This window comes from Hyperolius riggenbachi, chromosome 4, assembly GCF_040937935.1.
Source record: "Hyperolius riggenbachi isolate aHypRig1 chromosome 4, aHypRig1.pri, whole genome shotgun sequence".
In the NCBI taxonomy this organism is placed as follows: domain Eukaryota; kingdom Metazoa; phylum Chordata; class Amphibia; order Anura; family Hyperoliidae; genus Hyperolius; species Hyperolius riggenbachi.
Window position 1 is genome coordinate 51,521,193 of NC_090649.1, and position 18,498 is coordinate 51,539,690.

General features: G+C 48.3%; 1 protein-coding gene across 3 annotated transcripts in view; it reads left to right on the plus strand.

Moving 5' to 3' along the window:
- FAM167A (family with sequence similarity 167 member A) overlaps positions 1 to 18,498 on the plus strand; it is a 135,654-nt gene that overhangs the window by 108,763 nt on the left and 8,393 nt on the right. For all 3 annotated transcript variants that reach the window (XM_068279008.1, XM_068279007.1, XM_068279009.1), the window contains exon 2: positions 8,188 to 8,739. In XM_068279008.1, the coding sequence (XP_068135109.1) occupies positions 8,359 to 8,739 (381 nt within the window). In that variant the 5' untranslated portion in view covers positions 8,188 to 8,358. The remainder of the gene's footprint in view (positions 1 to 8,187; positions 8,740 to 18,498) is intronic.

An 18,498-nucleotide genomic window follows, 5' to 3' on the forward strand; every position in this document is an offset into this window, starting at 1 on the left:
GCGGCTAGATGCAGTGGGGTTAATTACCCAGAACGCCGCTCTCCGCCCAGCATTTCAACGAGGTGCAAGTGTCCGAATGGACGCGTTGCAAGCCTCGATATCGAGCACTTCCTCCTTCAAGCCGGAAGGAGGAAGTGCTCCATCATTTTTTTAGAACCTCCCAGTTTTATTTTCTGTTTAAAAAAGCTAAAAAAGTAGGTTTAATGCTATTGTCTCATATGGTAATGATTCAGCTTTTCCCATAGTCTCACAGTTAGCAATCATGTGACCCCCAACAAGACAAATTCAGCAATCATGAGGCCCCCAACAAACCATGAGGCCCCCAACAAGACAAATTCAGCAATCATGAGGCCCCCAACAAACCATGAGGCCCCCAACAAGACAAATTCAGCAATCATGAGGCCCCCAACAAGACAAATTCAGCAATCATGAGGCCCCCAACAAGACAAATTCAGCAATCATGAGGCCCCCAACAAGACAAATTCAGCAATCATGAGGCCCCCAACAAATCATGAGGCCCCCAACAAGACAAATTCAGCAGTCATGAGGCACATAAATAGACAGCATTTCACATAAATAGGCAGAATGACCCCTTATTATGGTAGACACCTCTCACCTGGATTCTGACAGGGACCCCCAGGTTAGGTAGTGAGTGACATGGAGCCCTTTTAGGTAGTGAGTGAGTGACAGGGAGCCCCTTTAGGTAGTGAGTGACAGGGAGGCCCTTTAGCTAGTGAGTGACAGGGAGGCCCTTTAGCTAGTGAGTGACAGGGAGGCCCTTTAGCTAGTGAGTGACAGGGAGGCCCTTTAGGGAGTGAGTGAGTGACAGGGAGCTGTCACAAGAGCCCCACTGGCCGTGAACACGCAAAACCGTCCGATCCGATTCTAGCACACAGATTGAGAGCTATGGACGCAATCTGCGTAGAATTGGCGGAGTTTGAGCGTCACGACGCAGTAGGGAGCCTGTGAGGTTACGAAAATACACTTTTACTCCAACCCAGGGGTAGATTTGCCACCATCTCTGTTTTCTATCAGCCCAGAGAAAACTGCTAACTGGCTATAGACCTGTGAAACAAACAACCGGTTAAAACTGTGCAATTCCTATCTATCTATCAAAACAGTAGCGTCCCTTCGGAAGTTTAGGTCTCGTCTGTGTATACTGAATAGAAGGTTTTACTGAGAGGTAAAGACCTTTTAAAAAGCCTTTATTTGTTACAATATAAACAATTAATATATACAGACAATCGTGAACAATTAAACGATGAGAGACAGTGATAACACAGTACATAAAAGAAAAAGGGATAAAAAGAACGAATACTTATGATTCTGTGGAAAGTCCGTTCGGGAAAAGACAAAGTTCCTTTGTTGCAGTTAGTTCGCAATATGGCCGAACCACATGGCCGTTGCTCCGCCTGCAAGATGGCCACTGCTATTTCCCCAAGCAGTGGCAGTCTTTTCGGTATGATGGAAAGTGGGGGAATTGGCTGGGGGTCCTCATGCAATCAGTTTTGAGCACTGACATTTCTGGGCGGAGTCTCAAGCTCAGCCCAGGGGCGTGTCAGGCAGTGAGTTCTCAGGGGAGGAACTTCCAGCCATCCACAAAATATGTCCAATTTCATACCCCGCCGGGGTTTTGTCGCACATGCAAACCGATTTCATATTCAGATTGGGCTGAGAATACACGTTCATAGGACATCAAACTTGCAATATTTGGGGCGCACGGGGACCCCATTATTCATATCTCAGCCCCTGCTCGGGTTACCTGGCTATGTCTAGTATCACCATATTCTACAGAATTAGGGAAACAAAATTATGTAATTTTCATATTCCTCCCATGGATGGTATTTGCAAAATGTGACAAAGTTATCAACACCATGCATTCCATACTCAGTCTAGTCGGTGCCGTCAAGACTGGGAGGAATGTAGGTGTCAATAGACCTCATGCTGTGCTAGCTTCCCCTGTTGAATAGACTCTGTTGGTATTTCAGCTCTGCCCAATTAGCACATTAGTGTCACCAGAGCTTTTCCGGGAGCCTTAACAGGATTTCTTGCTAAACCAGGTTGCTTTAGCCATATGCTAACGCAGGCCCATTCAGCCCTCATGGCAAAAGGGGGGGGAAGGCAGGAAGGAAAAACTTCTATTTTAAAAATAAAGAATGTCAGTTTTCCGATCACGGTTGCGATCGGACAATCGGCCGCGAATCCTCGGACGACTGGGCGTCGCCCGGCGTCACAGGAGCCCCTTTAGCTAGTGAGTGAGTGACAGGGAGGCCCTTTAGGGAGTGAGTGAGTGACAGGGAGCCCCTTTAGCTAGTGAGCGAGTGACAGGGAGCCCCTATAGCTAGTGAGTGAGTGACAGGGAGCCCCTTTAGCTAGTGAGTGACAGGGAGCCCCTTTAGCTAGTGAGTGAGTGACAGGGAGCCCCTTTAGCTAGTGAGTGAGTGACAGGGAGGCCCCCCCCCCCCCCCCAGCCGCCGCCGCTGCTTCCCCTACCTTGCCAGCAGCGTCAGACCTCAAGATCAGCGGCGACCCGACCGGCCAGGGGGGGTTGAGCGGCGGCCGGGCGACACCCGCCAGGGCCGCGGCGGGGATGTCCCCCCCTGATGGCGGGCCTGGAGAGAATCGACTCCTCCTCTATGCGGGGTGGCTCTTACGGTCGCCACTGCCTGCGTCACAGCAGAGAGCCAGAGACTCGTCTCGGAGAGCCGTCCGAGGGAGAAGCGGTCATGTGACTGATCACATGACCGCTCTGCGCTCCACACCACGGACCAGGAAGCAGCCAGCGGCATAGCGAGAGCGGCTCTGATTTGAGGGGGCAGTGAGTCTGTTTGAGGGGGCTCTGCCCCCTCTCGCCCCCCCCTAAAGCCGGCCCTGGGTCAGACACAGTATCTTGAATCTGATTCTGGACTGGATAGGAAGCCAGTGGAGGGATTCTAGGAGGGGATCTGCCGTGGTGGAGCGATGGGAGCAGTGGATAATTCTGGCTGCCGCATTCATGATGGACTGCAGTGGGGCTGTTCGGGTCATAGGGAGACCAGACAGCAGGGCATTGCAGTAGTCAAGGCGGGAAATTATGAGGGCATGGATGAGGAGTTTGGTGGTGGCAGAGGTCAGGAAAGGGTGAATCTTACAGATGTTACGAAGGTGGAAGTTGCAGGACTTTGTGAGGTTTTGGATGTGGGAAATGAAGGAGAGTGTGGAGTCCAGGGTGACACCCAGACAGCTAATCTGTATGTTTTTGGGATGTGGGTGGAAACTGGAGTGCTTGGAGGAAACCCACACAGACACAGGGAGAACATACAAACTCCTTGCAGATAGTACCCTGGCTGGGATATGAACCGGGGACCTAGCGCTGCAAGGTGAGAGCACTAACCACTACGCAGGGCCGTTTCTTGGGCAGTGTGGGCAGGGCGACTGCACTGGGCGCAAACCATCAAGTAGAAGAAGGGGTGCGCAGGCAGAAGGACATTACCACTAAGGAGCTGGTGACGCGCGGTGCAACCAAATGGAAGAAGAAAAAAGATTACCAGCGCGATCACCTTCCTTGAGGACACTAGAAATCGCTAAACGCTAATGTAAAACGCTGAGCGTTTTCTGGCGTTTTTTTCCTAGCGATTTTTCACTGTATAGAGAGCATTTTTCCAGCAATTAGCGTTTTGCGATTTCTAGTTCAATTCAAATACTTTTATTGAATCGCTAATCGCTCCAGAATCGTTTTAGAAAACGCTGCATGCAACGCGTTTGCGTTTCAGCAAATCGCTAAACGTTTAGATGAGAACACTTCCATACACTTTCATTGTGCACACGTTTTTCAAATCTCTAGCAATTTTGAACTGAGCTGAAATCGCTCTGAAAACGCACAAGTGTGAATGAGCCCTGACTCCTCCTAGGCTGCCTGCGTCAGACTTCAAGTCATCATCATCTCACCACCACGTGATGACACCTGATGTCTTGTAGCGGTACTGCAGGCTGTCAGTGCGCTGCACCCTTGGAGGAGTCGGCTTTCCAGGCTCTCCTCGCCTGGGTGTTTTCCTGCTTCCTCCTGGATGAGCGGCTGGTCACTAGAAAGTATGGCAGATCTACTTGTGACCTGTGTCTGTGTTTCAGTTCCTAAAGACTAAAGCTACGTACACACATGCGACAACGATCGTTTGTTGTGAACGCCGAACGATCTTTTAATTGAGGAAAGAACGATCTAAGGAAAGTTAGCTTTTAAAAGTGTGTAACGATCTGATCGTTAGAACGAACGTTACATCAAGTAAAGCAACTATTGCGCTTGCGCATCAAAATGAAAAGTTCCATGGAAAAATAGCAAAATGCGCATGTCAAGCCTAGTACGAGCGACCGTTTCCAACGATTAAGTACTTTTGCAAACGATCGTCGTTGGAAAAAATCAGCCGTTTTTAACGATCTAGCTCATCCGTCGTTAGACTTACTGGTCGTTGGCTGCTTTTTTTTAAACGATCGTCGTTTGAAACGATCGGGGAACGATCGTTTCAAACGACCATAGTCGCATGTGTGTACCCACCTTAAAGGGAACCAGAGAGGAATGCTGCGTTGAAATAGAAAAAAGCTTGTATACATACCTGGGGCTTCCTCCAGCCCCATAAGCCTGAATCGCTCCCACGCCGCCATCCTCCACTTCCTGGATCCGCCGGTACCGGGCCCGTCATTTCCGGCGGACGCGGCCAATTGTCCGCATCACAGGGGCTCCCTCCATACCCGTACGCATGCGGCTGCGCAGTAGGCAGCCGCACGCGTACCGGTATGGAGGGAGCCCCCTGTGATGCGGAGAATTGGCCGCATCCGCCGGCCGACTTGCCGACTCGCGGCAATGACGGGACCCGGTACCGGCGGTTCCAGCAAGTGGAGGACGGCGGCGTGGGAGCGATCCAGGCGGATGGGGCTGGAGGAAGCCCCAGGTATGTATACAAGCTTTTCTTCGTCCTCTCTGGTTCCCTTTAAGGGTTCCCGAGTCCACGTGGATGGGGGGAAGGGGGCGCAATTTTTACACCTTCGTCCTGGGTGCAATTTAGCCTAGAAACTGCCCTGCCACTACGCAACCGTGCTATAATATTTTACATTTCCCCAATAAAAATGTTTTAGCACAGAAAATACTACATAAAGAATGAAAATAGGTTTGTAAAGAAAATCTTCCCTTCCTGTATAGGAAATGCCTGCCTTTGTTGTGCAGCAGCAGCAGTTTAATATGCCATATAGTTGTATTGTGATGCACTCGCAATGCATAGACTCTATAAATACCTCCGATATCACAGAGTAAACAGGCTGCGTGTGAAGCAGGAACGGCTTTTAAGACTGGGCTGAGTTAATCATTATCATACCTGCAGTATGGCTGCATTTTCTCACATATTATACTTCAATTCCCCTGATTATAAATGTGCTGCATGCAGTATTTTCGAGGGATTGCACTCCGATTCTCATTAACTGGCATGAGAATTGCAATCACTGCAAAATCACAGAAAATCTTAATGCAACATTTTGATCGCACTCACTTGGGGATTGCGATCACATTATGCGATTGTGAGTGTGAATGGGGCCCCAGGGCCATTTTACACCGACTGTGACTCAATCCTGTGGTCACTCCTATGAAATCAATGCTGTTCTCCACTTTCAGGCCAGTTTTACATCTGATTTTTGCATTGCGGTGGGATGTGTGGCTCCTGCCGGATGCCACCACAACGCAAAAAAATCACATACAGGACATATGGCGCTGCGGCAGAGTGCGCCGACAGGGTCACATGCATAGCCCCACCCCCTGAGGACTAATTCGGTGCTAGACAGGAAGTACGTCATCGGGATTCCCGTCAGTCCGTGCAAGCAAGCCATGACGCCCCGTACTCCTTTGTTCACACTTACTGCATTGCTTACTGACTTCCTTTACCCCAAGCACCAAGCGTTAAGTATGGTGCTTGCAGTAACGCATTGCAGGCTGTGTAGCTGGATTGTGGCAGGATGAACATTTCCGGAGTAACATGACTCTCAGGGCAGTTTCTAGGCTAAATTTCACCCAGGGCGATAACCCCCCCCCCCCACACACACACCCCCTGGAGCCAGGTATAGGTGCCCACAGTATAGGTTAGCTATGTAGGTGCCTCCAGTATAGAGTAGCTGTATAGTTGCCACCAGTATAGGGTAGCACATATAGTTGGATTGGTTAGATAGGTAGGTGTCCGCTGTATAGGTTAGATAGGTAGGTGCCTGCAGTATTGGTTAGATAGGTAGGTGCCCGCAGTATAGGTTAGATAGGTATGTGCCTGCAGTATAGGTTAGATAGGTATGTGCCTGCAGTATAGGTTAGATTGGTAGGTGCCTGCAGTATAGGTTAGATAGGTATGTGCCTGCAGTATAGGTTAGATAGGTATGTGCCCGCAGTATAGGTTAGATAGGTAAGTGCCTGCAGTATAGGTTAGATAGGTAGGTGCCTGCAGTATAGATTAGATAGGTAGGTGCCTGCAGTATAGGCTAGATAGGTCATAATAATAATTCCTTTTTTTGTATAGCGCCTTTCTCCTGTCAGATTCAAAGCGCTTGCGAGGCAGCCACAAGAGCGCACTGAGTAGGCAGTAGCAGTGTTAGGGAGTCTTGCCCAATGAACTCCTTACTGAATAGGTGCTGGCTTACTGAGTAGGAAGAGCCAGGATTTGAACCCAGGATGCCTACATCAGAGGCAGAGCCCTTAACCATTACACTATCCAGCCACCACTATCCAGGTACCTGCAGTATAGGCTAGATAGGTAGGTGCCTGCAGTATAGGTTAGATAGGTAGGTACCTGCAGTATAGGTTAGATAGGTAGGTGCCAATATAGGTTAGTTTTGTAGGTGCCTGCAGTATAGGTTAGATAGGTAGGTGCCCCGCAATGGCGGAGGGAGCAGACATAGCAGTTATAACTCACCTTCCTTCCCACGATCCCGCGCAGCCTCAATCTCTGTCCTGGCATCTGTCTCATTGCTAACAGCGCCCCCGTGATGACATGCAGTCACGTCATCACAGGGGGCGCTGTTACCATGCCATGGACGCTGGGTGAGGAAGAAGATTGAAGCTGCGGGGATCGGCTGAAGGAAGGTGAGTTATAACTACTATGTCTGCTCCCTCCGCCGCTGCGCCCCCCCCCCCTCCTGTCACTCAACAAAGCGACCCGGGCGATTGTACGCTTTGCACCCCCATAGAAACGGGGCTGGTGACGCCGTAAGTGTGCTAGGCCACATTGCCTTGCATTGCTGTTACGTCACCCTTCAGTAAAACAGGGTAACACAACGTACACTTGCAATACAAATGTAAAAGGGGCCTCAATGGGCGAGGATTGCAATAAGGACGAGTCAGTCTCCTCCATGCCACGAGGGAGATTTAAAACTTCTCTGCTCCGCCAGTTTTTTTTCTTACTTATATGGGCTTCCCTAGGGCGGATGGATGCCTGTCAGCACAGTGTGGGTATCGATCTGTGCTACCCACGGTGTTCCAACAGGCATCCAGCCGCCCTAAGGAAGCCCATATAAGTAAATGCGAACCCGCCGGGAGCATGTGAGTATTACTCACTGTACCTCTCTCCAGCGCCGATCGCACCTCCTCCGCCACATACTGCTCTGGTCTTCTCTTACTAGAGCACCAGGACTCAGCTTGATGATGTCATCAAGCTGAGTCCCAGTGCTGTGAACAGTAGAGAGTAGGGGCAGGGTGTGGGACAAGCAGAGACCAAAGGGCACCTGTTTACCCCACCCTGTTTTACAGTTGTCTCGTTGCGGATGGCAGAATACCTGATGCTCGACTAGACATTACTTTGATTGCTTGAATTTTTGCTCGCCTACAGGATATTTATCTACACAAGTTAATTCATGCAGAAGGAAGCAATCACTTTGCAATGAAGGCTGCCACGGAAGCCACCATGTCTGTACCATCAGATGTTGATGTTAATGGCTCTATCTTCTGCCAGAACACAGACACACACCCCACCTTATCCTGGCTCCTATTCAGTAACACATCAGACATGTCACTGCACGGCTGCAGACAATTATTTTCTTCAAATTACACTGTTTATCTTGAAACAAGAAATACTGTAACGTTAATTGTCTTTTTTCTAATGAACTGCTTATTATTGCCCTGTCATGTGTCTCATTTTCTCAAATGAATGAGTTATGGTTTAATTAAATCACTTGATTTTGTTATTTTAGATGACACAGTCAAGCTGGTGAGTCAGCGGAACGCACTTTTAAAATGGAAGGAGTGGGTTGGCTGTTTTCATATTGGTGAGATCGGCCTCATACCAACGGGAACAGCCAAGATCGGCATGCGGACCGTGTAGCTCGTGTTCATCCTCATTGGGTTTCGTGAGCTTCAGCATCATGTCGTTACCAAAGATCCAGGTGGAGGAGGTCAAGGATGACGCAGAAAGTGACTCAATCCCACCAACTGACGATCATCTAAGGAACTTGAAGGCCCTCACGGAGAAGCTGAGGCTTGAGACTCGTAGACCATCTTATCTGGAGTGGAGGGCCAAGCTTGAAGATCAGCCGTGGAAGAACCCAAAAGCTCCCTCAGAACAGGAGGAAGAGGAGCCCAGCCAGGGGGGAGCTGGGACTTGTCCACCACCACCACCACCACCACTAGAGGTCAAGCACATCCAGAAAGACCTGAGCACACCTAAAGAGAACTCTGTAGAGTCAAAGAAAATTCACGGCTTTGACAATATCGATGAAGCGCTAAACTGGCTCAGGAAGGAGCTGGTAAGTGGCTTTCTCTTCTACTATAAAAGATAACCATAATAGGAAAATGGATGTTTGTATAGCCTTAGATCGATTTGTCTATTTCTGGCAGTGGAAAGAAGATACATTAACGTCAAAGGGCATCGTGTAGTTATGAAGGTTCATGTGCTTCACACATTACTCTGGGTGACTTTCATGAGAAGGATCCATAAAATTGATCTGTGCTTTTACCCTCTCCTCCAATTTCTACTACGTACTATGCAGTATGGAAATAGGTTACCATTGTGAGCACTGGCTAACTTTTTCTCATGAAAGAACTCCTCCCAGTAAACATACAGCCTCATGTAAGAAAGTCTTTTAGTACAGACTTTAAAGGGAGCCAGAGACGAAGGAACCTTAAAAATGGAAAAAGATTTTATACATACCTGGGGCTTCCTCCAGCCCCATCAGCCTGGATCGTTCCCACGCCGCCTTTCTCCGCTGCCTCTATCCACCGGTACTAGGTCCCGTCACTTCCGCCGGACGCGGCCAGTTTTCCCGCATCCACAGGGACTCCCTCCGTCTCTTTGCGCATGCACCTGCACAGTATGGAGGGAGCGCACTGCGCTTGCGTCGAATGGCCCTGACTGACCGAAATGACGGGACCCGGTACGGGCAGATAGAGGCAGCGGAGAAAGGCGGCGTGGGAGCGGAGCGATCCAGGCTCAACTACAGTTTTAGCTCTCTATTGATCCTGCGCTCATAATAATCACTTCTATAGATACTTTGAATAGTGGTAATCAATCATTAACAAACTGTTCCCCATCCCCTTCTTACACCTCAGACACTGTAGTTACCATTGGCAGGTTTTGGTGCACCATATCAATTGTTATGTATAGAGTGCTTGGGGGGCCCCATTGTAAAACTTGCATCGGGGCCCACAGCTCCTTAGCTACGCCACTGAGTGGTGGCGAACCTTTTGGAGGTCGAGTGTCCGAACTGCAAAGTCACTTTACTATCACAAAGTGCCAACAGCAATTTAAACTAAATACAAACGTTTTAACTCATACATGAACATTATGGAAAATTAAGTTGAAAATAAACTGTGAAGATAAACAATTTCATCCATCGTACTCCTGAAAAAAATTATTCATTTTTTTAGAACCTCCCAGTTTCATTTTCTGTTTTAAAAAGCGGAAAAAGTAGGTTTAATGCTATTGTCTCATATGATGATGATTCAGTTTTTTCCATAGTCTCGCAGTTAGCAATCATGTGACCCCCAACAAGACAAATTCAGCAATCATGAGGCCCCCAACATGACCAACTCAGCAATCATGAGGCCCCCAACAAGACAAATTCAGCAATCATGAGGCCCCCAACAAGACAAATTCAGCAATCATGAGGCCCCCAACAAGACAAATTCAGCAATCTTGAGGCCCCCAACAAATCATGAGGCCCCCAACAAGACAAAGTCAGTAACCATGAGGCCCGCAACAAGACAAATTCAGCAGTCATGAGGCACATAAATAGACAGCTTTTCACATAAATAGGCAGAATGCCCCCTTAATATGTAGACACCTCTCACCTGGCAGCAGTTCCCCAAAATACACTCAATCTGACAGCAGTGGTTCCCCAAAAATAGGTAGCCCCAGGTCTATAGGTGTCCCCAGAATAGGTGGCCAGCGGTATAGATGTCCCCAGAACTGGTAGCCAGGGGTAGAGATGTCCCCAGAACAGGTAGCCAGGGGTATATGTGCCCAGTATATGTAAGCAGGGGTATATGTGCCCAGTATATGTAGGCAGGGGTATATGTTCCCAGTATATGTAGGCAGGGGTATATGTCCCAGTATATGTAGGCAGGGGGTATATGTCCCAGTATATGTAGCCAGGGGGTATATGTCCCAGTATATGTAGCCAGGGGGATATGTCCCAGTATATGTAGGCAGGGGTATATGTCCCCAGAAAAAGTAGCCAGTGGTATATGTCCCAGTATATGTAGGCAGGGGTATATGTCCCAGTATATGTAGGCAGGGGGTATATGTCCCAGTATATGTAGCCAGGGGGATATGTCCCAGTATATGTAGCCAGGGGGATATGTCCCAGTATATGTAGGCAGGGGTATATGTCCCAGTATATGTAGGCAGGTGGTATATGTCCCAGTATATGTAGCCAGGGGGATGTGTTCCAGTATATGTAGGCAGGGGTATATGTCCCAGTATATGTAGGCAGGGGGTATATGTCCCAGTATATGTAGCCAGGGGTATATGTCCCAGTATATGTAGCCAGGGGTATATGTCCCAGTATATGTAGGCAGGGGTATATGTCCCAGTATATGTAGGCAGGGGTATATGTCCCAGTATATGTAGCCAGGGGGATATGTCCCAGTATATGTAGGCAGGGGTATATGTCCCAGTATATGTAGGCAGGGGTATATGTCCCAGTATATGTAGGCAGGGGTATATGTCCCAGTATATGTAGGCAGGGGTATATGTCCCAGTATATGTAGGCAGGGGTATATGTCCCAGTATATGTAGGCAGGGGGATATGTCCCAGTATATGTAGCCAGGGAGATATGTCCCAGTATATGTAGGCAGGTGTATATGTCCCAGTATATGTAGGCAGGGGGTATATGTCCCAGTGTATGTAGGCAGGGGTATATGTCCCAGTATATGTAGGCAGGGGTATATGTCCCCAGAAAAAGTAACCAGGGGTATATGTCCCAGTATATGTAGGCAGGGGTATATGTCCCAGTATATGTAGGCAGGGGGTATATGTCCCAGTATATGTAGCCAGGGGGATATGTCCCAGTATATGTAGCCAGGGGGATTTGTCCCAGTATATGTAGGCAGGGGTATATGTCCCAGTATATGTAGGCAGGTGGTATATGTCCCAGTATATGTAGCCAGGGGGATGTGTTCCAGTATATGTAGGCAGGGGTATATGTCCCAGTATATGTAGGCAGGGGGTATATGTCCCAGTATATGTAGCCAGGGGTATATGTCCCAGTATATGTAGGCAGGTGTATATGTCCCAGTATATGTAGGCAGGGGGTATATGTCCCAGTATATGTAGGCAGGGGTATATGTCCCAGTATATGTAGGCAGGGGGATATGTCCCAGTATATGTAGGCAGGGGTATATGTCCCAGTATATGTAGGCAGGGGTATATGTCCCAGTATATGTAGGCAGGGGTATATGTCCCAGTATATGTAGGCAGGGGTATATGTCCCAGTATATGTAGCCAGGGGGATATGTCCCCAGAAAAAGTGGCCTTGTGTGCAGGAGGAGGGGAGCAGCGCAGAGAAGAGGGAGAGTTATGGGCACTCACCTTAGGGGGCTCTCCCTCCCTCTCTCGCTCTCCCCTCCGGAGTCCGGAATGAAGTGTGCAGCAGCTGGCAGCGGGCGGAACTTACCTCCTCTCGTCGCACGCGCCAGATGGATTAGCCGCTTCTCTGGTCTGATCCAGACCAGAGTGCAGCACCAGAACTTCCGGCGCAGGAGCGAGACGAGGTAAGTTCCGCCCGCTGCCAGCCGCTGCACACTTCATTCCAGAGGGGACAGCGAGGGAGAGAGAGCCCCCTAAGGTGAGGGAAGGGGGGGGGGAGACGTCCGCCCTTCCCCACTGTGCCCATAGCGCTCTCTCTCTTCTCTGCGCTGTTCCCCTCCTGCTGGCTGCACGGGCACACGGCCAGGGGGGGGCAGCGGGCGGCCAGGCTTGGGCAGATGCCCGGTTTTGCCGTATATGCGGACGCCCATGTCTCTGGTTCTCTTTAACCCTCTGGGGGATAATCCCGAGCTGAGCACGGGGTAAGCCACCACAGAGGATTTCTCAGGCCCTGGTGGGCCGATTTGCATAATTTTTTTTTTTGTTGCACGCAGCTAGCACTTTGCTAGCTGCGTGTATATACCGATCGCCGCCGCTCCGCGCTGATTCGCCGCTACCCGCCGTGCCGCTCCCCCCCCAAGACCCCGTGCGCAGCCTGGCCAATCAGTGCCAGGCAGCGCTGAGGGGTGGATCGGGACTCCCTCTGACGTCACAACGTCGTTGACGTCGATGACGTTTTTCCGATCGTCGCCATGGCGACGGGGGAAGCCAAACAGGAAATCCCGTTCTGAATGGGATTTCCTGTTTGCTTTGATTGCCGGAGGCGATCGGAGGGGGTGGGGGGATGCCGCTGCACAGCAGCTATCATGTAGCTAGCGCTAGGCTAGCTACATGATTAAAAAAAAAAATAATTTTAAAAAAATGTGCTGCGCCGCCCCCTGGCGATATTATTGTATCGCCCAGGAGGTTAAAGGATACCCGAGGTGACATGTGACATGATGAGATAGACATGGGTATGTACAGTGCTTAGCATATAAATAACTAGGCTGTGTTGCTTTTTTTTTTATCTCTGCTTGAAAGAGTTAAACATCAGGTATGTAAGAGGCAGTTCCTGTCTGAGTCAGGGCTGGGTCAGACTGCAGCGTGACCCTCACTGATAAGAAATTACAACTACAAAACTCTTTCCTAGCAGAAAATGGCTTTTAAGAGCAGGGAAGAAATAAAAAGGGTCAATAGTTTCATAGATTTTAGCTCTGGCATACTTCAATGAATGTGTCGTTGAGCAAAAACAACAAAACTGTAAAAACTTAAAAAGTAGATTTAATTATAAAATAAATGAACATAGCCGCACTGCGCAGGCATGCTGGATTATCCAGAAGCTTCTCCCTACTGACAGGGCCGGGCCGAGGCAGAGGCTGGAGAGGCTCCAGCCTCAGGGCGCAGTATAGAAGGGGGCGCACAATTCACTCAGCTGTCATTCCCCATTGTGCTTGAAGCAGAAAGAAATAAGAAAAGGGGATACATGGCAGTGACTGGAAGCCAGATAACTAGAGATTAAGGTGTTGGGGGCCCTGGGGCACCTCTTAGCCCAATAGCAATCAGTGTGTGACAGCTGGGGTGGGATGGAGGGGTGCCCTTTAGTGTATTAGCCTTGGGTGCTGAAGGACCTTGTCCCGTCTCTGCCTACTGAGGTAAGTATGTCATTTTTCACTTTTTAAAAGTCACAGGTACACTTGTGAAAAACGACATAAAAAAGCATAAAGTTGCATAAAGTGAACACAGCAAGGCTTCAATTAAAGGGAACCTAAACAGAGAGGGATATGGATGTTTCCTTTTAAACAATACCAGTTGCATGGCAGCCCTGCTGATCTCTTTGGCTGCAGTAGCGGCTGAATCACACACCTGAAACAAGCATGCAGCTAATCCAGTCTGACTTCAGTCTGAGCACCTAATCTGCATGCTTGTTCAGGGGTTGTGGCTAAAAGTATTAGAGACACAGGATCAGCTGGAGAGTCAGGCAACTGGCATTATTTTAAAAGGAAAAATCCACATCCTTCTCAGTTTAGGTTCCCTTTAACCACAGGCTGTTTGATAAAGAAAAAAACAAGTCTTAAGGGGCCCATACACTGGTCGATTTCAGCCATCGATCGGAAATTGATTCTTTCAAATCTATCGATCAATCGATTTGTGGCTGATTTGGGTTGATTTCGATGGATTTGATCTATCTGACAGGATGGAAAATCTAGGTTGATAATTTACTGAAACCCATGGCTTCAGTTCACAAAAACCTGTTTGATAACAGCAGAGACGTGTGGAGTTGTCTGTTTTGTTACTCCAGTGTTAGGAAGCCACCCTCCCTAGCTCCGATAGCCAGGTGTTCCCCAGTATTAGGTAGCCCCTTCCCCAGTTTAGATGAGCCCGGAAGTGTGTCCACTCAGGTGCATAGCTCCCAACTGTCCCTTTTTCGCTCTTCCCTCCTCATTTGTCCCTCTTTCAGGACTTTGTCCCTCTTTCTATGTAATAAATATATATATTTCTCTACTAAAAAATATATTCCCAAGGGCCCTCTTTAAGTGTCCCTCTTTCCTTCCATGCCAATGTCAGCATACTACGGGGGTTAGTCCCGCCCTGTAACCCCTCCAGGACCTGTCCATATAAATTTTGCACACTCCCACCCCCAGTTGCTTTTTTTTCTCGTCCTCCTCCAGGACTGTCACTAGGCTTATTTCCCAAGTAAATTTTGTTATATTCTAGCATTTCTTTTTCCGATTTTTATTTTTTGCCTCACCTGCTGCTCTCTTGGCAGCCATCCACGCAGCCCCTCACTGTGTGAAGTCCCCGCTGTTTCACCTTAAACAGGTGTAGGCGCTGGGATAACCCCCTCTTTCTGCTGATCTTTCTGGGGGTAAAGGTTGTACAGAGTTGTGCTGTAAATCAGCGCCGACAGGGAGTAGGCAGCTGCAGTAAGGCTATGTGTTCCACGCTGGAGTGCAAGGAGACTTCCGGGAGGAAGTGATGTCATCTCTGCACTTCCTGTTTTCGGCAAGGAAGGAGATTCAAATAGCAGGGGAGCTCAGTAAGCAGAGACGTCGGACATTGCTCTGGGGCAGTGGAGTACGCTGAGGGGACTGTGCCTGGCAGACTGCTGAGCAGGTAAGCGGCACACAGAGCGGCGGACTAGTGAGTGTTTAGTCGCTCTGGTGTCCCATGCTGATGTCTATCTGCTTATACATTTAGGTCTTTGCTGAGGATTGGTACTGATATTTGGCTGTACTTGCTGTCAAGATCCTAATCTCTACAGTGACTGTGTTATAGGTGCGTAACAATAGGTTTTTGCTCTACCTGCAAGCTCTCACTTAAAAACTGCATCATTAGCCTCATCTAATGTCTCACATGTGTATTTGTAGATTACTCTGCATGAGTGAGATATGGATTCGGTGGCTGCTGCCTACGAAACAGATCAGCATGGAAATGATAGGTGGGGCACGGTGATATATATACATTTATTTATTTTAAAAAAAAATTTTGTTTTTGAGGCACTTTTTACTAACAGAAATTTATATTTCTGTTTGTTCCCTATGCAGTTCCTCCCAACCTGAAGAAAATCCGTCTGCATCAAAGCGCGGATCCTCTTCAAGATCTAGTAAAACTCGATCAAATAGAGGTTCTCAAAGTCACGATAGAGGATGGTCTGGCTGTAGGATTTGACTTTTCTCTGGTTACACCCTTTGTTAAGTCTGTTAGACAGGCCTTGCAATGGGAAGAGGAAGAGGAACCACAGTCGAAAAGACGTCGCTTTTTCCCGCATCTTAAAAAGAAGCCCTTAGCATTCCCTGTAATGGAAGAGATTACTGAACTAATTCAGGACGAATGGTCCAAACCAGAGAGAAAAGTGTCCATGTCAAATCGTTTTTCAAAATTATATCCTATGGAGGGTGAAATTATAACACAGCTAGACAGCCCACCTGCTGTTGATGCTTCCGTTATCAGATTAGCAAAACACGTGACACTACCTCTTGAAGACGTGGTATCCTTCAAGGAACCCTTAGAGAGAAAGGTGGATACGGATCTTAAAAGAGCCTATAGTTCTATGGGATCTGTGTGTAAACCCGCAATTGCACTAACAGCTGTGTCTCGCGCATTAAGAGTATGGACGGAGAATCTGGAGGGAGCTATTCAAGATAATGTAGATCGAAAGACTCTAATCAAGGCGTTGGAGGAATTCAAATTAGCCTCAGACTATGTAGGTGAAGCTGCTATTGACATAATTAGAGTGGCAACACGCGCAATTTTGCATACAGTAACAGCTAAAAGGGCCATGTGGCTACGTCCCTGGGCAGCAGATACTAATTCCAAGACGGCATGGTGCAAGATCCCGTATGACGGAAAAAATCTGTTTGGTCCAAAGATGGACACTGCTATTTCAAGAGTAACAGGGGGTAAATCGGGCCTTCTTCCCCAGGAAAGACGCCAGAGGAAAACTAGGCCCAACGATAGAAGGTCGTTCCAGAATAAGTTTAGAGATTATAAGTCCAACAGAGGTTCCCAGTCCTTTCGTAGAAACTGGCAGAGTACGCAATCAAACCTTTCAAAATTCAACAAACAGAAAGGAGCCAGTGTTAATACACAGTCCACAAAGTCCTTCTGATGCGGGGCCCGCCCACAGGGAGCCGGTAGGGGGGCGACTCCAGATGTATGCACAACTGTGGGCAGAAAACATAAAGGACCCTTGGGTCATAAATACAGTATCATGGGGCCATTCTTGGAACTTCAAAAGAGAACCCTCCTTACCACACTTCATACCCACGTCTCTACCAAGATCGCCACAGAAGCTAGAGATCCTAAATCAATATGTACAGGAATTAGTGGACAAGAAGGCAATCATAGAAGTAGAGCAAGAGCAAAGATTTCAAGGACTTTACTCCCCGTTGTTCTTCGTGACAAAGAAGTCGGGTCAGTTACGCCCAGTATTAGATCTACGTTTTCTAAACGACCACATACAACAGGAGAAATTCAAGATGGAATCATTACAGACAATCATACCAACGATCCAATTAAAGGACTGGATGATAGCAATAGACCTAGCAGATGCGTACCTACACATACCAATACACAGGATGTTTCAAAAATACCTCAGATTTTCGATAGGGGAGAGACACTATCAGTTCAGGGTACTACCCTTCGGCATCTGTACTGCCCCGAGAACGTTTACAAAAATACTGATCACGATTATTGCTTTACTCAGGTGTCAGGGTCTCCACGCTCACCACTACCTGGACGACATCCTACTGGTGGCATCATCCGAAATAATTCTATTGCAACACAAACAGTTACTGTTACAGACTTTACAGAGGTTCGGCTGGTTGGTAAATTGGCAGAAAAGCAAACCCAGACCAACACAGAGGATTTTGTTCCTGGGAGCGGAGATAGACACGAATGCAAATGCAGTCAAGTTACCTACAGAAAAGCTGGAAGCTATCATCACAAAGGTACTAAGTCTACAGAGAGTCACCCACATATCAGCAAGGCAATGTTTGGCACTAATAGGGATGTTTTCAGCCTCCATACCGATGGTAAAATGGGCAAGGTGGAACATGCGTGCCTTCCAGAAGGGATTTCTGGACCAATGGAGGGGCACAGACTATCAGCAGCGGATCAAGATCTTTCCCAGGATGAGGGACGAACTCGTTTGGTGGAGCAACAGAACAAACCTCCTTAACTATCAGCAGTTAATACCTTCGCCGCCAGTCATAATAACGACAGACGCAAGTCGGTGGGGTTGGGGTGCTCACCTAGAGAACAGCTTTGCCCAGGGCAGATGGGACATGGATCCAGAGGATACCCCGGCGAACATCCTAGAGACGAGGGCAGCATTCAAAGCAATGTCACACTTTGCCTCTCAGATCACGAACAAGGGAGTGTTATTCAAAATGGACAATACAACAGCAGTGGCATATCTCCAGAACCAAGGAGGGACACGCAGTCGCACACTCCTGAGAGAGGTGGAACCTATAATGGCATGGGCACAGGAAAATTTACAATATCTTCGAGCAGTACATATTCCAGGTGTAAGGAACCAGATAGCGGACTCATTAAGTCGTCAATGGCTCGATTACAACGAGTGGAGCCTCAACAAGGAGGTATTCGATATGATCTGCAAGAGATGGGGAGAGCCACTAATAGACCTTATGGCGACACCGATGAACTCCAAGTGCAGGAAATTTTTTTCGAGGTACAAGTACCAACAGGCGGAGGGTTGGGACGCACTGTCGGTCCCATGGAATTTCAGCATAGCATATATATTCCCTCCAATTCCAATGATTCACAGGGTACTGAAGAAAGTACAACAGGAAGATGCTACAGTCTTGGCAGTACTTCCATACTGGCCTCGGAGGCCATGGTTTCCCTTACTGCAGAAACTAATATCAGCTCCCCCCATACCGTTACCGAATCGACCAGACTTGCTCTCCCAAAACA